Below are 15,448 nucleotides of genomic sequence, written 5' to 3' on the forward strand. Positions count from 1 at the left end.
AGTAAAGCACGCGGGAGGGTAGTCATTTCCGGTCTTCTTGGCCTTTTTGCCTTTGCGACGAATTTCTGTATCCTGCTTCGCCTCATCATCATCATCATTAGCGTGAAGCTCCTGCCTGATGCCCATTGATTTCAAGTCTGCCCTTGCTTTCGGCCCATCTTTGGTCCTCTCTGGCATGTTGAGCAGGGTACCAAGTAGACTCTCGCACACGTTCTTCGTGATATGCATGGCATCAAGGCTGTGAGGCACACGGTGGATCTTCCAGTACGGCAAGTCCCAGAAAACAGACCTCGTTTTTCATACCTTCAGCAGCGGCTCTGGCGCCTTTCGCTTCTTTCCCGGCTCTGGCACCTTTTGCTTCTTTCCCGACAGTGGGCAATCTTTCCAATTTTTCAACAGCCCGTCTATTTCCTCGCCGCTCCTCGTACGCGGGCGTCTTCGGAGTTCAGTTTCACCATCGAACAGATCCTTGCGTTTCCTCCACGGGTCATCGTCGCGAAGCCACCTTTGATGTCCCATGAACACGGTTTTCGAAGACCCCGGATCTCTATCTAGCTGGCGATACGTTGTGTCATCCATGCACCTGACGCATCCAGAAAATCCGTGGACCACCTGCCCCGCGAGATATCCGTAACCGAGATAGTCGTGCACCGTTGTGAGCAGTGCGGCTCTCATAGGGAAATATTCTTTCTCTGCAGCGTCCCACGTATTGGGTGGCGTTTTCCACAGCGTGTCTAGCTCCTCTTTCAGCAGCCCCAGATATAGATTGATGTCGTTCCCTGGTTGTTTCGGGCCTTCAATTAGCATACTCATGTGAATGTACTTCCTCTTCATGCACAACCAGGGGGGAAGGTTGTACATCCACACAAACACAGGCCAGGTGCTATGTGTGCTTCTCTGGCTGCCAAACGGATTGACTCCATCGGTGCTCGCGCACAGCACGATGTTCCTTGGATCCTTCCCAAATTCTGGGTGTTCGAAGTTCAACGCTTGCCACTGGCTCCCATCCTTAGGGTGACTCAGCATCTTGTCTTTTTTATTTATCTCCGGATCATTTGCGTCATCTTCTCGCTTCTTCTCCTCCCTATCCGCGTGCCAACGTAGGAGCTTTGCTACCTTAGGGTCCGCGAAATACCGCTGCAGACGAGGAGTGATCGGAAAGTACCACACCACTTTTCGAGGAGCTTTCTTCCTCTTCTTGTATCGAGTGACGCCGCACACCGGACATATGGTAGACTCCGCGTGCTCGCCCCGATAAATGATGCAATTGTTCATGCACACATGGTATTTCACGTGCAGTAAATCCAGAGGACACACGACTTTCTTCTCCTCCTCGAAACTGATCAGGCACTTGTTCCCCTTGGGAAGACGTTCGTGCCAGAATGACATGTTCTCGTCGAAGTATGCGTCGGTCATTTTGTGTTTTACCTTCATCTCTAAAGCCATGAGCGTTACTTTCAGACGGGTATCCTCAGGTCTGCATCCTTCATACAATGGAGTAACCGCGTCTATCTCCAGTTGATCCAGCTTGGCTTTCTCTCGGGCGGCAGCTCTTGCGTTATCCGTCTGCTTGAGAAGCAGCTCTTGAATATGAGGGTCCTGCACCCAGCCCATCGATTGTCCATCGTCGTCTGCGCCTCCGGCATCTTGATCTTCATGATCATGCCCTTCGTCTGCTCCGGCATCTTCCTCATCATCATGTCCGGCATCTTCTACATGATGACTGTGTACAACATCACCGTCGTGATCATGTCCTGGAGATTCTTCGTCTTCTCGCCCGCCCGAGCCGCGGTGGTTGTCTTGCTGCCCTTCCTCATTTCTTGCCCGGCCCCCATGGACGACTTCATAGTTATTTTCATCACCTTGCCACCGATAGCCATCCATGAAACCACGCAAGAGCAGGTGGTCCCGCACCTGTCCGGAATCCGGGTCCGCAATAAGGCTCTTCAGCTTGCATCTTCGACACGGACATCTTATCTCCGTCTTGTTCTTTTGAAGCACCTCGGTCTTTGCGGAGCTCAAAAACCTATTCACGATGCCTTCGGTCATCGTGCGGACCATGATCGCCTGCGGGGTAGAGCAAAACGATATTTTAGAACCAAGAAAAAATTTGGCATGACTTTCCCTAAAAATAGGACCAAAAAGAATGCATAGTGCCAAAATTCTCGCCGAAACGGAAATGAATCAACATTCCGGCAAAATATTGGCAACTATCGCATTTCAAATACCGGTACCTGCAAACACAAACATATATGCAACACCAAAAATATATGCAACACCACAAACATACATAGATCTAGCTAGGCCACAAAAAGTGCATGTGCACGTTGTTGGAGTGAGCTAGGGAGAAAAAAAGTAGATCTACAACATGAAGATAGCTTTCCCCTTACTTACCTATCAAAAAAAGTTAATTTCAACACTTAATTTTGATGAATCTATGGTGCAAATGAGGTGAGGAGGAGGAGGCAGCCGCCAAGCTTAGAGAAGGAGGTGGGGGGAATGAAGTGGGGAAAGTGAGTGTGTAGGTGTGGCTGTCCAAAAATATCTAGCTGGTCCAGGTTACTAATGGCACACCACACAGCCATGCGCCATTAGTAACCCAACATACTAATGGCGCACCACATAGATATGCGTCATTAGTAGTTTTGCAAAAAGTAAAAAAAAATTATACTAATGGCGCACCGTGGCACAGTGCGCCATACTAGTTTAAACTAGTAATGGCGCACTATGCAACGATGCGCCATTAGTAGTTTTGCAAAAAAGTAAAAAAAATACAGTAGTGGCGCACGCTATGGCGCACTCTGCCCGGATGCGCCATTAGTATGTTTGAAAAAATGAAAAAAAACATTTTGTTACTAGTGGCGCACCGTGTGCCTGGTGCGCCATTAGTGTCTTCCACACTAATGGCGCATCTCCACATGGTGCGCCATTAGTATATAGTAGTGGCGCATCATTTTTCTGGTGCGCCATTAGTGTCAATTTCATCTTTAGCCATTTTCCTAGTAGTGAGGGATGGAGAAGACTTGCTTGGCGGCGCAATGATCTGGAACGGTGGTGAGAAACCATGCGAAGCGGCGGCGGCTAGGGTTAGACAACGTGCATAGCTCTGTCCTTGGCTCGGCTCAATCCCGCAACTCGCGGCGCGTCGTGACGAGGCGTGACGTGGCGAGGCGAGCGAGGAGGAGGAGCGCGCGTGTAGATCTCCTCTTCTCATGTTCATACAAGTGATAGAAGAGCTCACCTTATAAAGAGATGCAACTCTCTCTCAACTTTCGAGGTGGGACTAAACTTTAGCCTTACTCACTCCACTCACATGTGTGCATGAATGGGCCAAGAGAATTTCAGATTTTTAGTTGAGCTTTGGGCCAAAGGCCTACTAGCAAAATTCCAACATATTTCATTCTGGTGCTCTTTCTTAAACAACTCTCACAAGCATGCAATAAATTGCACCTTTAGTTCCATATGCTTGCACATATAGTCATATGAACGGAAATTCCAAGGGGCACGCTGGTGCGGGGCCCTGCCTAGCCGCTTGATTGCCTCGCGATTCACAAAGTAGTTGGATCCCGTACGAGGGCGTAGTATGTTTTAGATTTTAATCATTGAAACTTACAATTTTGCATCAGAAAATTCTGATTTTGCGCTTGCTTGTACCAAGTTTCAGAGGTAAAACCTTAAGCAACTTTATTTGTTGGTCGTAGGCACAAAATAAGTGTTTTTATCTATCACTCGTACTAAGTTTCAACAGTTGAAACTTTACATATTTTTTATAAAATTTACCAAAATACATTCAAAATGGATCTTATTTGAAAGCGTTGGTCACGAGAAATACGAATACGAAAACAAAACTTAATTTGCACTTTTCGTTCAAAAAAATCAAAAGCCAAAATAAAAAGCACACGCGAGAGAGTCCGTACGTGTCATAGGACCTGCGTGCCTCATACGCTCCCCAATCGTATGAACATATATTTTCCCCGAACGCACCTCAGTGCTCGTGTTCTTTCATAATCATCTCTCCAGGGGCGGATAGACGTGTCGTATTCTCGTGAGCCTATGTCCTTGGAGAAGAAAAGGTACGGTAGGAACTAATTAAGCGAATCGAATTTCTCACCAATTAATAGCTAGAGCTGATCACGTGCGATCGAAATAATACAATTATTTCACACCCACAAAATAGTACTCCTAAAACTAACCAGCACTAATAAATGGTATACATGCATACATATGTTTAAAAACGTGTAGGAAAAATTTGAAGCCAACACGGATACCTCAAAACACGTGCCATTGCACCTAGGAGTACTCCACTATGATCGGAAACCTGTCCTTTCTCGCAACGTAGAGTCATACTAGCTAGCTTTGACCTGCATGCCAGTTAGACGGTCGAACTGGCTAAACATCTGACGCATTCCACGTTTAAGACGAGGATGAGCACGCACGCTGGAACGTAACATCAGCTGCGTGTCATCGGCCTACCCAGGATAACGACCAAACACGTACGCATCTGCTCTCACTACTCAAAAATTTTATCAAATTAAACCCACTTAAATTACAGGGCTAATTTGTCAAAATCAAGTGGCGGAGCAAGAATCACATGCCTCTAATATTTCTTTAGTCATGCTAGAATTTTCAAGCAAAAGTGCTAGGTTTGAACAAGCTCATGTCTAATTGCCAAAACAAAAGTGAAAAATATATGAATGATCACCAAAACACAGCATGGTGATTTGGCAGTTATGGGTGCAAGCGGGCATCCCGCATAATCCCGCGTAACTAGGAAATTAGTTCAAACTAAGCTAAATCCCAGCTGGAAACTTATAACTTAAGATGATTTATTTTGACTGTGGAGAGGGGCGGATCAAGCGCCGCTTTTTTTTGAGCATCAGTACAGACATAAGCGCTCATATACACGCGCATACACTCACCCCTATGAACGCGCACACACACCCTACCCCTATGAGCACCTTCGAGAGACTGAGCCGGCATATCATTTTGAGATTTACGAAGTCACCGTAGGCGCCTCGTCGTCGATGGGAACGTCTCCTCCCACTGAAAGCGCATCGCTGGAAATCCTGAAATAAATCCAGGAATAATGCGAGTACCAGGATTTGAACCTGATGGGTTGGGGATATCACTGTCCACCTAACCATCTCAACCACAGGTTGGTTCGCGATCAAGCGCCGCTCTGCACCCCTATTTGGCACAAATTAAGGTTTGCTTATCATGTGTTTACGCAACGTATGTCTGTTAATAACGGGGCTGGTAATAAGGTTCGAACAAGCGTAAGTTGCCAGTACGTAGTATATTTGTTAGCAATAAAACTTGTATTAGTCGGAGAACAGCCATGCATGACTATTTTGCTCTATCAGAAAATGAAAGTAAATATCTCAAATATTCCAAATGAAGGATATTTTCAATTTGCTATAACTTCGATAGCATGAAACAAGTAAAAACACATGCATCTTGTACATTTTATGATGCACATGTGCCGAATTTCATTAATCTCTTCTACTTATAAATACTTCAAAATAATATCAGTTTCAGCGACAGGTAATACGGATCGGAGGGAGTAACATTTTTTCATCCATAGTATCCTTTGTTCAACCTTAGGTACTTATCCTCTTTTTCTTTGTTTTGATTTTTTCACTCCTATCTCTGGTTTTTTCAAAAGTTATTTTTCCTCCGAAAACCGCCTTAATTGCCCACCTTCTATTGATTTATCATTTTCCCCTTTGATAAAGCCAATAAATGGTTACAAAATAAAATCTTAAAATTTATTTTGGTATTTCAAAAAAAATATTTTGGCAGGTAAATCACAGGCAAAAATTTATTAGGTAAACACTTATGTACAGAATCATATTAATATGGGCAGGTAAATCACGGCCTAACATATTTGAATATTTATACCCTGTTGCAACCCATTGGAAATTATCTATTTACCTAACGCAATTGTGGATACATAGCCATTGTTTAAGCGCCCAGTGGCGACGGAGGCTAAGAGCAACTCTACCAGACCCCGCATCCCGCATCCCCGTAAAACGTGTTTGCAATTCGCGCAAAACCGCTTTTGCGGTCCGATGCGGACGGCCGCAAATGCAGACCCTGCATAACGGACCCGTAAAAAAGGATATTCGTGGAATATGCTTTTTTACGGGTCGTTTTTGCGGGGTCAGATCTGGCGCAGCTCATCCCGACCCGGAAAATCTAAATTTGCACCTTAATTTGATCCAACATAATGCGTTTCTTTGCTTTTTCAATAATCTTGGATAGATAAGACATCACCAAAATTTTGCTAGAATAGTAAGACCAAAGAAAACAAGAACCACAAGTATGCATTTTAGAAAATTTCCAACTTCCATAACTGCTCCCACTAGTTGGACTAATATCTTCTCCATGCATTCATTGTTGATCTGCGGATTCTTGATTTTGCATTCTTCTTTCTTCATCTTTGATTCGAAAGAAGTAGACGTTGCTTCCCCTCTAGTTGCACATGCAGCCGCATCATTGCCTTCGATTCTTCTAAGGAGTGCGTCAACGTCTATTATGTTTCTTTCTATCAACAACTCAATGTATTCGCCTTCCCAAAACCAAAATGAGCATCCACCTTCCTACACACATGAGTGAGCATGTTCGAAATGAGCTACCGCAATTGAACCAAATAATGAGCTATCAAAATGAGCTACCACAAGTGCACATACCCTGTCGTTTCGCATTTGAAGAACACCCATCCGGGGTGCTTCGGCGTGCCTGAAGTGAGCTGCAGCACTTTCCGCGTGCAGTCGTCGCACTCTATGAGCGGCATCGGCAAGCCACAAAGACGTTGCGCGAGCGCCGAGCCCGGTGGACGGCCGGACGAATCCATGCCCGCAAACCTTCGGCGGCAGCGGGCGGACGAAGCAGTACCTGCATGCGGCGATGCGCCTTTGTCTGGGCTGCGTGAAAGGCTCCCCGACCACTGCATCACTTGGGGCAGCAACCGGCGGCCGAAAAAGCCAAATCCGGCGGCCCGCGATGAAGTGCCGCAGATCTGCAAAATCCGGCGGCCCGCCGACGCAGAGGGGGAAGGGAGGGGAGGCCTCGTGCCCATGGCGGCCTTCCGGCGTGCTCCTGCCAGCTGCTTTCGCCGGAATTTTGGACGGCGGCCGGCGGCGGCGCGAGAGAGGAGAGGAGGGGTGGTTTGGTGGAAGAAAGTGCGGGATGAAATGTCCCCCCCACCAACCGCTTCCGCTTATAAGCAGGGCACCGCAGCCGCGAGGGGGAAATCCACGTTTTCTCGGGTTGGGCTCGGGATTTTGCCGCGCCCCCTAAAATTTTTTGCGGGCCGGGACGGGATGCGGGGTCTGATCGGGCTGGTTTTTCCGCCCTTACCCGCATTTTGGCGGTTATTTTACGGGTCGGGCGGGATGCGGGGTCTGCTAGAGTTGCTCTAAGTAGAGGATGGTGCGAGCTGTAGTAGCTGTTTTTTCTGCCGGGAAAACTTCCAATCTTTTCATCATCTGTTATGGCAGTACAAAAAAATATCAGAAGCCACAAAAATTACATTTAGATACGTAGAACACCTATCGACTATAAGACCTGGAGCGACCCGAACACAAACTCAAAGTTTATCTAATCCAAACAAAGCCCAAAGTTGACATTGCTTTCTGGCAGATTAGATGATTACTATGATTTTTATGTCATTGTGGAATGAAGACTGAAGAGATTAGAGCAATCCGTAGCATATGCTGTGCTGGAATGCTGGATATGCGTCAATCACCAATGCTGACAAGCTAGAGTAATATTTTTAAATGCTTATTTTTGGGTGCATGTAGCAATATCGCGCTTGGCCCCTTTGACCTCCGGTGTCTGCACGCGGCGCCCAGATGGGGTTGCCCACACACGTCGTAGGTAACGAGGTTGCCGCAAGTTTAATTACTAGTAGTACTCCTACTACCAAATGGTAGTAATGCGCTCCAGTTTTGGAACTAAATGATTTTCGTGATAAGATCGATCCATCAGCGCTACCTCCATCCTGATCATCCTGATCGCCTTCTATAAATACCTCAATCCAGATGCATCTTCCCCACACAAATCCAGGAAAACCAACAAGAACACACCGACCGGCCATTGATCTCCAACCTCCACACAAGTCCTTCTTCGGTTAAGGTTGAGAATTTCGAGGCAAGAGGTAGGTAGCTACCCTAGCCATGTCTCCCTCCCCTGATATAAACCTCCCCCGCGTGCTCATCGTCTCCCGCCGCACCGTCCGCAAGAACAAGTTCGTCGACTTCGTCGGTGAGTTTCTTGTTCATCACTTCGTCCATGTTGGGAAAAGTGTTGGATTCGTTGGAACTTGGAAGAATGCTCCAATTGCTGACATTTGCATGCATGGATGGATGCAGGGGAGTACCACCTGGACCTAGTGGTGGGCCACGGCGCGGTCCCGGTCATCGTGCCGCGGGTGGCCGGCGTGCACGCCATGCTCGACTCCTTCGAGCCCATCCACGGCGTGCTCCTCTGCGAGGGCGAGGACATCGACCCCTCCCTCTACGACGCCCGCCGCGACGGCGACGGTGAAGGCGACGCGCTCTCGCCGGAGCAGCTTGAGGCCGTGAGGCGCCTCCACCCGAGCGACGCCGCCGTGGACCACGAGAAGGACTCCATCGAGCTCCTCCTCGCACGCCGCTGCCTCGAGCGCAACGTCCCGTTCCTCGGCATCTGCCGCGGCTCGCAGGTGCTCAACGTCGCCTGCGGTGGCTCTCTCTACCAGGACGTGGAGCAAGAGCTCCACCCCCAGGACGACGCAGCCGTGTGCCACATGGACTACGCCAACTACGACGGCCACCGGCACACGGTGCGCGTGCTCCCCGGCACGCCGCTGCACGACTGGTTCGCGGACTCGCTGCTCGACGGCGACCAGCTGATGGTGAACAGCTACCACCACCAGGGCGTGCGGCGCCTGGCGGAGCGGTTCGTGCCCATGGCGCTTGCGCCGGACGGGCTGATCGAAGGATTCTACGACCCCGAAGCGTATCACCCCGGCGAGGGCAAGTTCATCATGGGGCTCCAGTTCCACCCGGAGCGCATGCGCAAGGAGGGCTCCGACGAGTTCGACTTCCCCGGCTGCGCCAAGGCCTACCAGGAGTTCGTCCGCGCGGTGGTGGCATACCAGGGGAAGCTGGCCGCCGCGCAAGTGCACCTCCGGAGCGCGGTCACCACGCCGCACAAACTGAACCAGGAAATGGAGAAGCAGCGCAAGGTGATCGTCCGGAGCGTCTCGCTCGCCAAGAACATGTACGTGTTCGGCAACAACACCGGTGCGCGGCAGCCGGCGGAGCACCGCGACGGGGACCTTGACGCCGGCGCGGAGTTCCTTGAGTCGAACACGGCGCTGAGCGTGCAGCAGGAGAAGCGGCTGAAGCAGATGGGCGCGACGGTGCGGAACGCGTCCGGGTACATGAGCGGGCTCAAGGTGAGCGAGGAGCGGGAGGCGGCGGCGCGGGCCCTCATGGCGAAGATGTCGGTAGCCCAGCTCGCCAGCCTCGCCGCCTTCTACCGCGCCATGGGCAACGTCTGCTCCGAGGTGCTCGACGCCAAGCTCCAGCCGCCGTCTCCAACCCTGCACGAGTGACCCGTGCGTCCTCTGTCTATGTGAACCTGGCCGGAAATGCTTGCTTGGTTCATCAGAAATCCAAATATTGCATGGCATCCTGAATTAATTAAACCGTGATGTTGATGCATGTAACTCGACAAGTGTTAGTTGACTTTGTTTCTGTGTCCGTACAATGCATCTACTCGCTGACTTTGATGAAGGAAAGACGAAGAGAGTAAGTAGTGTAGATCGTTCGTAATTGAGGTGTCATTCTTATCCCGTGGTCATCCCCTCGTACGTACTCCTATCTAACTTGTGTACCACAGTTTCTTCATCGAATTAGCTTCATGAAGCGGAAAAATATGAAGCTACTTTTCGACTGTGCAGGAGGGGCGATGTTGTCGGTGCACCTTCGGCTCGGCTTGCTCTAATGTTTGTAGTTGTTATTAGGTGGCTTACAAATGTAGATACAATATTTTTCTTCTGATGTTCTCTATGCTACCTTGACAATTGATAAATAGATCGAATGTTTTCTTTAAAAGAAAAATAGCAAATGTGTTGACTTCATCAGTTGGACGGCTAGCATTTTTTAGCAAGTTCCGTTCTCAAACCACTACTACTGGCTAGCAGTAACATTCTGTTGGACAAAACAAAAACTTATCGCCGCAAGGCGGATCCATCCACGAATTAGCAAAGGAAGGTTTACGTAGTCCTTTCGTAGGTGTAGGATTATTGTTTCTGCATGATACTAGTTACTTTTTGTACTAGTGATAAACCTTCTTTCGCTAATTCTTTGCCCCCCTCCCCCCCCCCCCCCCCCCCCCCGACGAGACTTGCCTGCTTCCCCGGCGTGCGCCCATCCGTGCTCATTTTTTGAGCTAGGGGGGAGATGATTAGATTATATAGAAAAAAAGAAAAAGACAGCCGTAGGATGGAGTGGGTGCACGGATGAAAGCATGGGAAGGGAGCACGTAACAATTACGTAATGCCCTTCGTAGGTGTAGCATTGCCCCGCCAGAAAAGGAGCAGTAGCAAAGTTTTTGGTCACATGGGAAGCGCCAAGGCACAGCTGATGGCCACGGACGGTCTAGGAGTTTCATTCAGGGTAGTTGCCAACTAACTTCGGAGGAGAACTGGTAGTGGCACCCTGATGTGCCGTGGAAAATGCACGAACGAACGACATGGTGGCGTGCATGCATGGCCAACAGGTTGCCATTCTGCCGCAACACTCGGCCAGCAGGCGGAGGCAAGATACATATCGCCACTTCGCCATTGAGTGTTCAACAGTAACGCTAGATCTGAGCGATAACTGCGGTGCAGCCCAGGGTAGCGTAGGCAGCACTTGCACGGCGCTCTTGGTTTTATTTTAGGATGGGAATGGGCCGGACCGCAGCCCTAGTCCTTGCTGGCCTCTCTATATTCTCTTGAAGGACACGGAGCATTGGATCTGTACATCCACAAAATTTATGTTGCCTCTGACTGACAGTGGATGCAATCAAAGGAGACACATTATCATGTTTGGTTCGGCCACCCTGATGATTTTTTGTTCGTTCCTGTAAACGTTGTAACTGTTCAATAAAACTTTGTGCGTTTGTCTTAAAAAAGCACAAGAATAAGTAGCATTTACAAAAAAAACTTTATTTCTAGCATATCATTCAGCTGTTGGGATCTTTAGTAAGTTAAGATATTTAGAATTTACTTGTTCAAAGAATGTCCCTCGTTTATATTTTTACCATGAATCGTTCTCATCATAAGGTAGCATATTTGTAACTTTGAAACAAAAAAGTCTTGGTCAATAGTTTGAAGTTTTCATGTAAGCACAAGGGTAACAACCTTGCAAAGGCATGCACATTATAACAGCACACTATAACCTTTGGCAACTGACTTTGGGTTAACCTGCTGGTGACCGGCTCCTCTGGCCCAGTTTTTAGTGAAGTCTACCCAAAAGACCCATCGGCCTTAAAATTATGGGCCTGACCAGTGTCCCAATGGGTCACGTTGGCACATTCCCATCGTGAGTTTCTTGTTAGCAGCACAGGGCCTCTCTTGCCTCTTAAAATCTCAGAATCCGTCGTTCCAGCTCAGCGGCATTAAGGTGACACCATCGGCCCCAACGGTGAACCATCTTTTATTCGCGAATGACAACCTGTTGTCTTCAGGGTAAGTGTTAATAGAGTGGAAGAGGTATCAAACCTATTGAAGGCATATTGCATGGCCTCAGGGCAAAGAATTAACAGAGATAAGTCCTCAATATTCTTCGGTAGGGGCTGTCCTAAGATAGTTCGCAATGCTGCCAAAGGCTACCTACATGTTCCTAATGATCTCTGAGTGGCAGGTGCTTGGGTGTGCCAACAAATGCTGGGCACACAAAGGAAGGAATGTTCAAATACCTAACTGACAGAGTATGGGATGAGGCAAAGGGTTGGATGACCTAATGCCTCTCAACAAGTAGAAAAGATGTCTTCATCAAATTCATGCCTCATGCAATCCCGGTATATTCGATGTCTTGCTTTAAGCTCCCAAGGGGCTTATGCGATTATATAGATTCTATAATACGGAAATTTTGGTGGGGCTGCAAGCAAGGAGATCGCAAACCAGCTTGGGTCTCTTAGAATGTGATGACAAGTCCACAAAATTTTGAAGAACTCAGTTTTAAAGACCTTGAAATTTTAACTTGGCTCTTTTGACAAGACAGGCTTGGAGAGTGATGCAAGAGCAAGACAATTTGAGTGCAAGGATTTTGAAGGCGTCTTACTTTCCAAATAGTAATATTCTTGATGCGGAACTAGGGGCTAGGCCTTCTAAAATTTGGAGGGCGATCCTTGAGGTGTGAGACTTGCTTAAGCAAGGGATAATTTGTCGGATTGGCAATGGCCAGACCACGAACATTTGGACCGACATCTGATCCCAAAGGAAACCACGCCGAGACAGATGACGTCCCGTGTTGCATATCCACCAACAATGATGTCTGAACTGCTGTCGCCAGCTACGGCGACATGGGATGAAACACTGGTGTGTTCTATGTTCTTGCCGATAGATGTGAACGCGATCTTGAAGATACCCACATGCACTAATAACAATGAAGATTTTTGGGCTTGGTATCCGGGCAAGAAGGGCAAAGTTTTCAGTTTGTTCTGCGTACAAGTTCTTGCTCAAAACAAAACTACAGCGGGTGGAGTGGTTAGAAGGACGAAGTGGATCATCTAATGCACAGAGGGACGAAAATTCCTGGAGCTCACTGTGGAAACTAAAGGTGCCCTCGAAAGTCAGAATTTTCCTATGGCGACTTGCACCCCACTCACTTCCTACCACCGATGTTTTGAATAAACGCAACATGTCGGTTCAGGACGTATGTCCGCTTTGTGGCTGCCAGAGCAACTCTAGCAGACCCCGTAAGTATTCATGAGAACTTCAAATTTGTTCGCAATGCTGCGAGAATTCTGCATCGGAAGAAATCTCCTGCAGTTCTTATGAAGATTGATATCTCCAAAGCCTTTGACACCTTGTGCTGGGAGTTCATCATTCAGATATTGATAAGGAGAGGCTTTGGTCGGCGTTGGTGCTCTTGGGTTTGTGGCCTTCTGCGCACCGCGTCGTCATCTGTGTTGGTCAACGGTGAGACTTGCGAGCCGTTCGCACTTGGCCAAGGTGTGAGACAGGGAGACCCACTGTCCCCGGCGCTCTTTATTCTTGCCATGGACACATTGCAAGCGATGCTGCATTGGGCGGACCACAACAACCTACTATCCGACTTGGGTCTGACCCCCAATGTTCCGAGGGCTTCCTTCTTTGCAGACGATGCAGTTCTATTTTTCAAACCTTACTCAACAGATATGGGGGTGATCTCGGCCATCCTGAAGCTGTTTGGAGAAGCATCTGGTCTTCACATCAATCTGCAAAAGAGCACTGTCACGTGCATCAGGGGTACCGACTCCATCTGTGCTTTTGTGGCTCGTCACTTTGCCTGTCAGTCGAGGCCGTTTCCGCTTCAGTATCTTGGGCTGCCATTGTCAATATACAGACTGAGGCGTCAGGATATTTTGCCACTCATCGACAAGTTCTCCAATAAGATGAAGGGATGGAAACCCAAGCTGATGGCTCCAGATGGTCGCTTGACACTCACACAATCGGTTCTCATGGCTCTGCCTATCCACTTTATGTCAGTTATGTCGTTGCCTGCATGGGCGCTGAAAATAATCAACAGGAGGTGTCGGGGATTTCTTTGGAAGGGCAACAATGATATCAATGGCGGCCATTGTCTCCTGCCATGGTCTAGGGTGTGCATGCCCAAGGAGTGTGGGGGTCTGGGCGTCTTGAACCTTAAGTGCGTTGGCTATGCCCTCCGCTGTCGTTGGCCATGTTTAAGATGGGAGGCTGAGGAGAGGCCATGGAATTTACTGCCGGATGGTTTGGAAAAGGAGGTCTCGTACATCTTTAAGGCGGCCACTTCTATCCAATTAGGAGACGGCAAGAGGGCTAAATTCTGGACGGACAAGTGGCTGCCCGGAGGGAACTCCATACAGGACGTGGCTCCTGCCTTATTCTCTTTTGTCAAGGACTCGAGTAAATCTGTCAAGGACGCGTTGTGCAACAGGAATTGGATTAGGGATATCTCTGGAGGCATTTCGGTACAGGCTATGGCTCAATATCTGAAAATTTGGGACATTGTACAAAGTACTTCTTTGTTGGTGGACGATACCGATAGCCTGGTTTGGAAGTGGACTGGAGACCATAAGTTCTCTGTTAATAGTGCTTATGGTTTGTTCTTTGCTGCGAATGTGCGCTTTGCATGCCATGGGCCGATCTGGAGATCCAAAGCGCCACCAAGATGTAAATTTTTTATGTGGCTTGTCGTTCACCGAAGGTGCTTAACAGCGGATAATCTGGATCGCAGGGGTTGGCCTTCAAATGGAGCTTGCCCGCTGTGCCTCTCGACACACGAGGATTGCACACATCTGTTTGTGCACTGCTGTTTCTCCCAGCAGGTTTGGATAAAATTCAGGGATTGGACCGGGGCAGACTTTCGGACTCCAGATGACAGCTTTTGTAGTACGGAGGAGTGGTGGCTGAATACGAGGAAGGAGGTCCCCAAGCCGGAACGGCGTAATTTTGACACTATCGCAATCCTGCTACACTGGAGGATTTGGAAAGAACGGAATGCTCGGATCTTTGAGCAAGTGGCTAGCAACATGGACAGGGTGCTCGAACTAATCAGAGAGGATATTGCAACATGGAGGACTGCTGGATGTGTTGGCGATCTCTGCTGACTTGTTTTTCTTCTTATTTGTTGTGTTGTGCTTGCCTCTGGTGGCCAAGCTTCGTCTTTATTTCTTCAGTGTTTATTCAGAGTTAAACTCTGACGGCTGACAGTTCTAGATCGCCTAGACTGCCTAGCTCGCTGTACTCTTCCTGTTCTTTCTAATAAAAGATCGGCCTATGGCCCTTCGAAAAAAAAGTCACAAACCCGCAAAATTCCGGTGAGTATATGCGCTCGGCCCAATTTTCTGACCAGAACAGAGCCCGTATACTCGCCCGGTCCGTAATTTTTTTTACCGCAGCCCGCAAACCGCCCTCCCCCCAACCAGTATATCTACGGATTCGCGGTGCATATGCGGGTCGAAACTTTGTCCCCCCGCCACTGCGTCTCGTCGCAATTCCCCACTCCCCTCCTCACATTTCTCGCCACCGGTGAGCCCCTTCCGCCTCCAGCCGCCATGTGGGGCTGCATGTGGAACTCCGGTCGTGGCTCCGGGAGCAGCTCCGGTGGGGGCGGCGACCCCGAGCGTGAGCGGCGTGTCCGCTCGGACGACACGATGAATCTCGGGGCGAGGAAGTGGACGAACAGGGGCCTCGAGCCGCCGCCGAGCTTCCTCGTCTGCGAGA

General features: G+C 48.8%; 2 protein-coding genes across 2 annotated transcripts; both read left to right on the forward strand.

Moving 5' to 3' along the window:
* The first annotated feature begins 7,927 nt into the window (after positions 1 to 7,927).
* LOC125547796 (putative glutamine amidotransferase GAT1_2.1) lies at positions 7,928 to 9,812 on the forward strand. The gene is made up of 2 exons (XM_048711566.2): positions 7,928 to 8,268; positions 8,376 to 9,812. The coding sequence occupies exons 1-2, from the start codon at positions 8,181 to 8,183 to the stop codon at positions 9,602 to 9,604; spliced, it is 1,317 nt and encodes a 438-aa protein (XP_048567523.2). The 5' UTR covers positions 7,928 to 8,180; the 3' UTR covers positions 9,605 to 9,812.
* Positions 9,813 to 13,260: 3,448 nt separating this feature from the next.
* Positions 13,261 to 14,832, forward strand: LOC147978105 (uncharacterized). Its single transcript, XM_087514647.1, has 2 exons — positions 13,261 to 14,193; positions 14,551 to 14,832. The coding sequence occupies exons 1-2, from the start codon at positions 13,261 to 13,263 to the stop codon at positions 14,830 to 14,832; spliced, it is 1,215 nt and encodes a 404-aa protein (XP_087370773.1).
* The last annotated feature ends 616 nt before the right edge of the window (positions 14,833 to 15,448 follow it).

Source organism: Triticum urartu, chromosome 3A (assembly GCF_056163025.1).
Source record: "Triticum urartu cultivar PI428250 chromosome 3A, HENAU_Tu73, whole genome shotgun sequence".
In the NCBI taxonomy this organism is placed as follows: domain Eukaryota; kingdom Viridiplantae; phylum Streptophyta; class Magnoliopsida; order Poales; family Poaceae; genus Triticum; species Triticum urartu.

Bases quoted from the DNA above. Each gene is read 5' to 3' on its own strand.
- LOC147978105 (XM_087514647.1), top strand. From the start codon at position 13,261: ATGGACACATTGCAAGCGATGCTGCATTGGGCGGACCACAACAACCTA. The intron at 14,194-14,550 runs GTACAGGCTATG...TTCTCCCAGCAG, and splicing joins ATATCTCTGGAGGCATTTCG to GTTTGGATAAAATTCAGGGA.
- LOC125547796 (XM_048711566.2), top strand. From the start codon at position 8,181: ATGTCTCCCTCCCCTGATATAAACCTCCCCCGCGTGCTCATCGTCTCC. The intron at 8,269-8,375 runs GTGAGTTTCTTG...GGATGGATGCAG, and splicing joins CAAGTTCGTCGACTTCGTCG to GGGAGTACCACCTGGACCTA.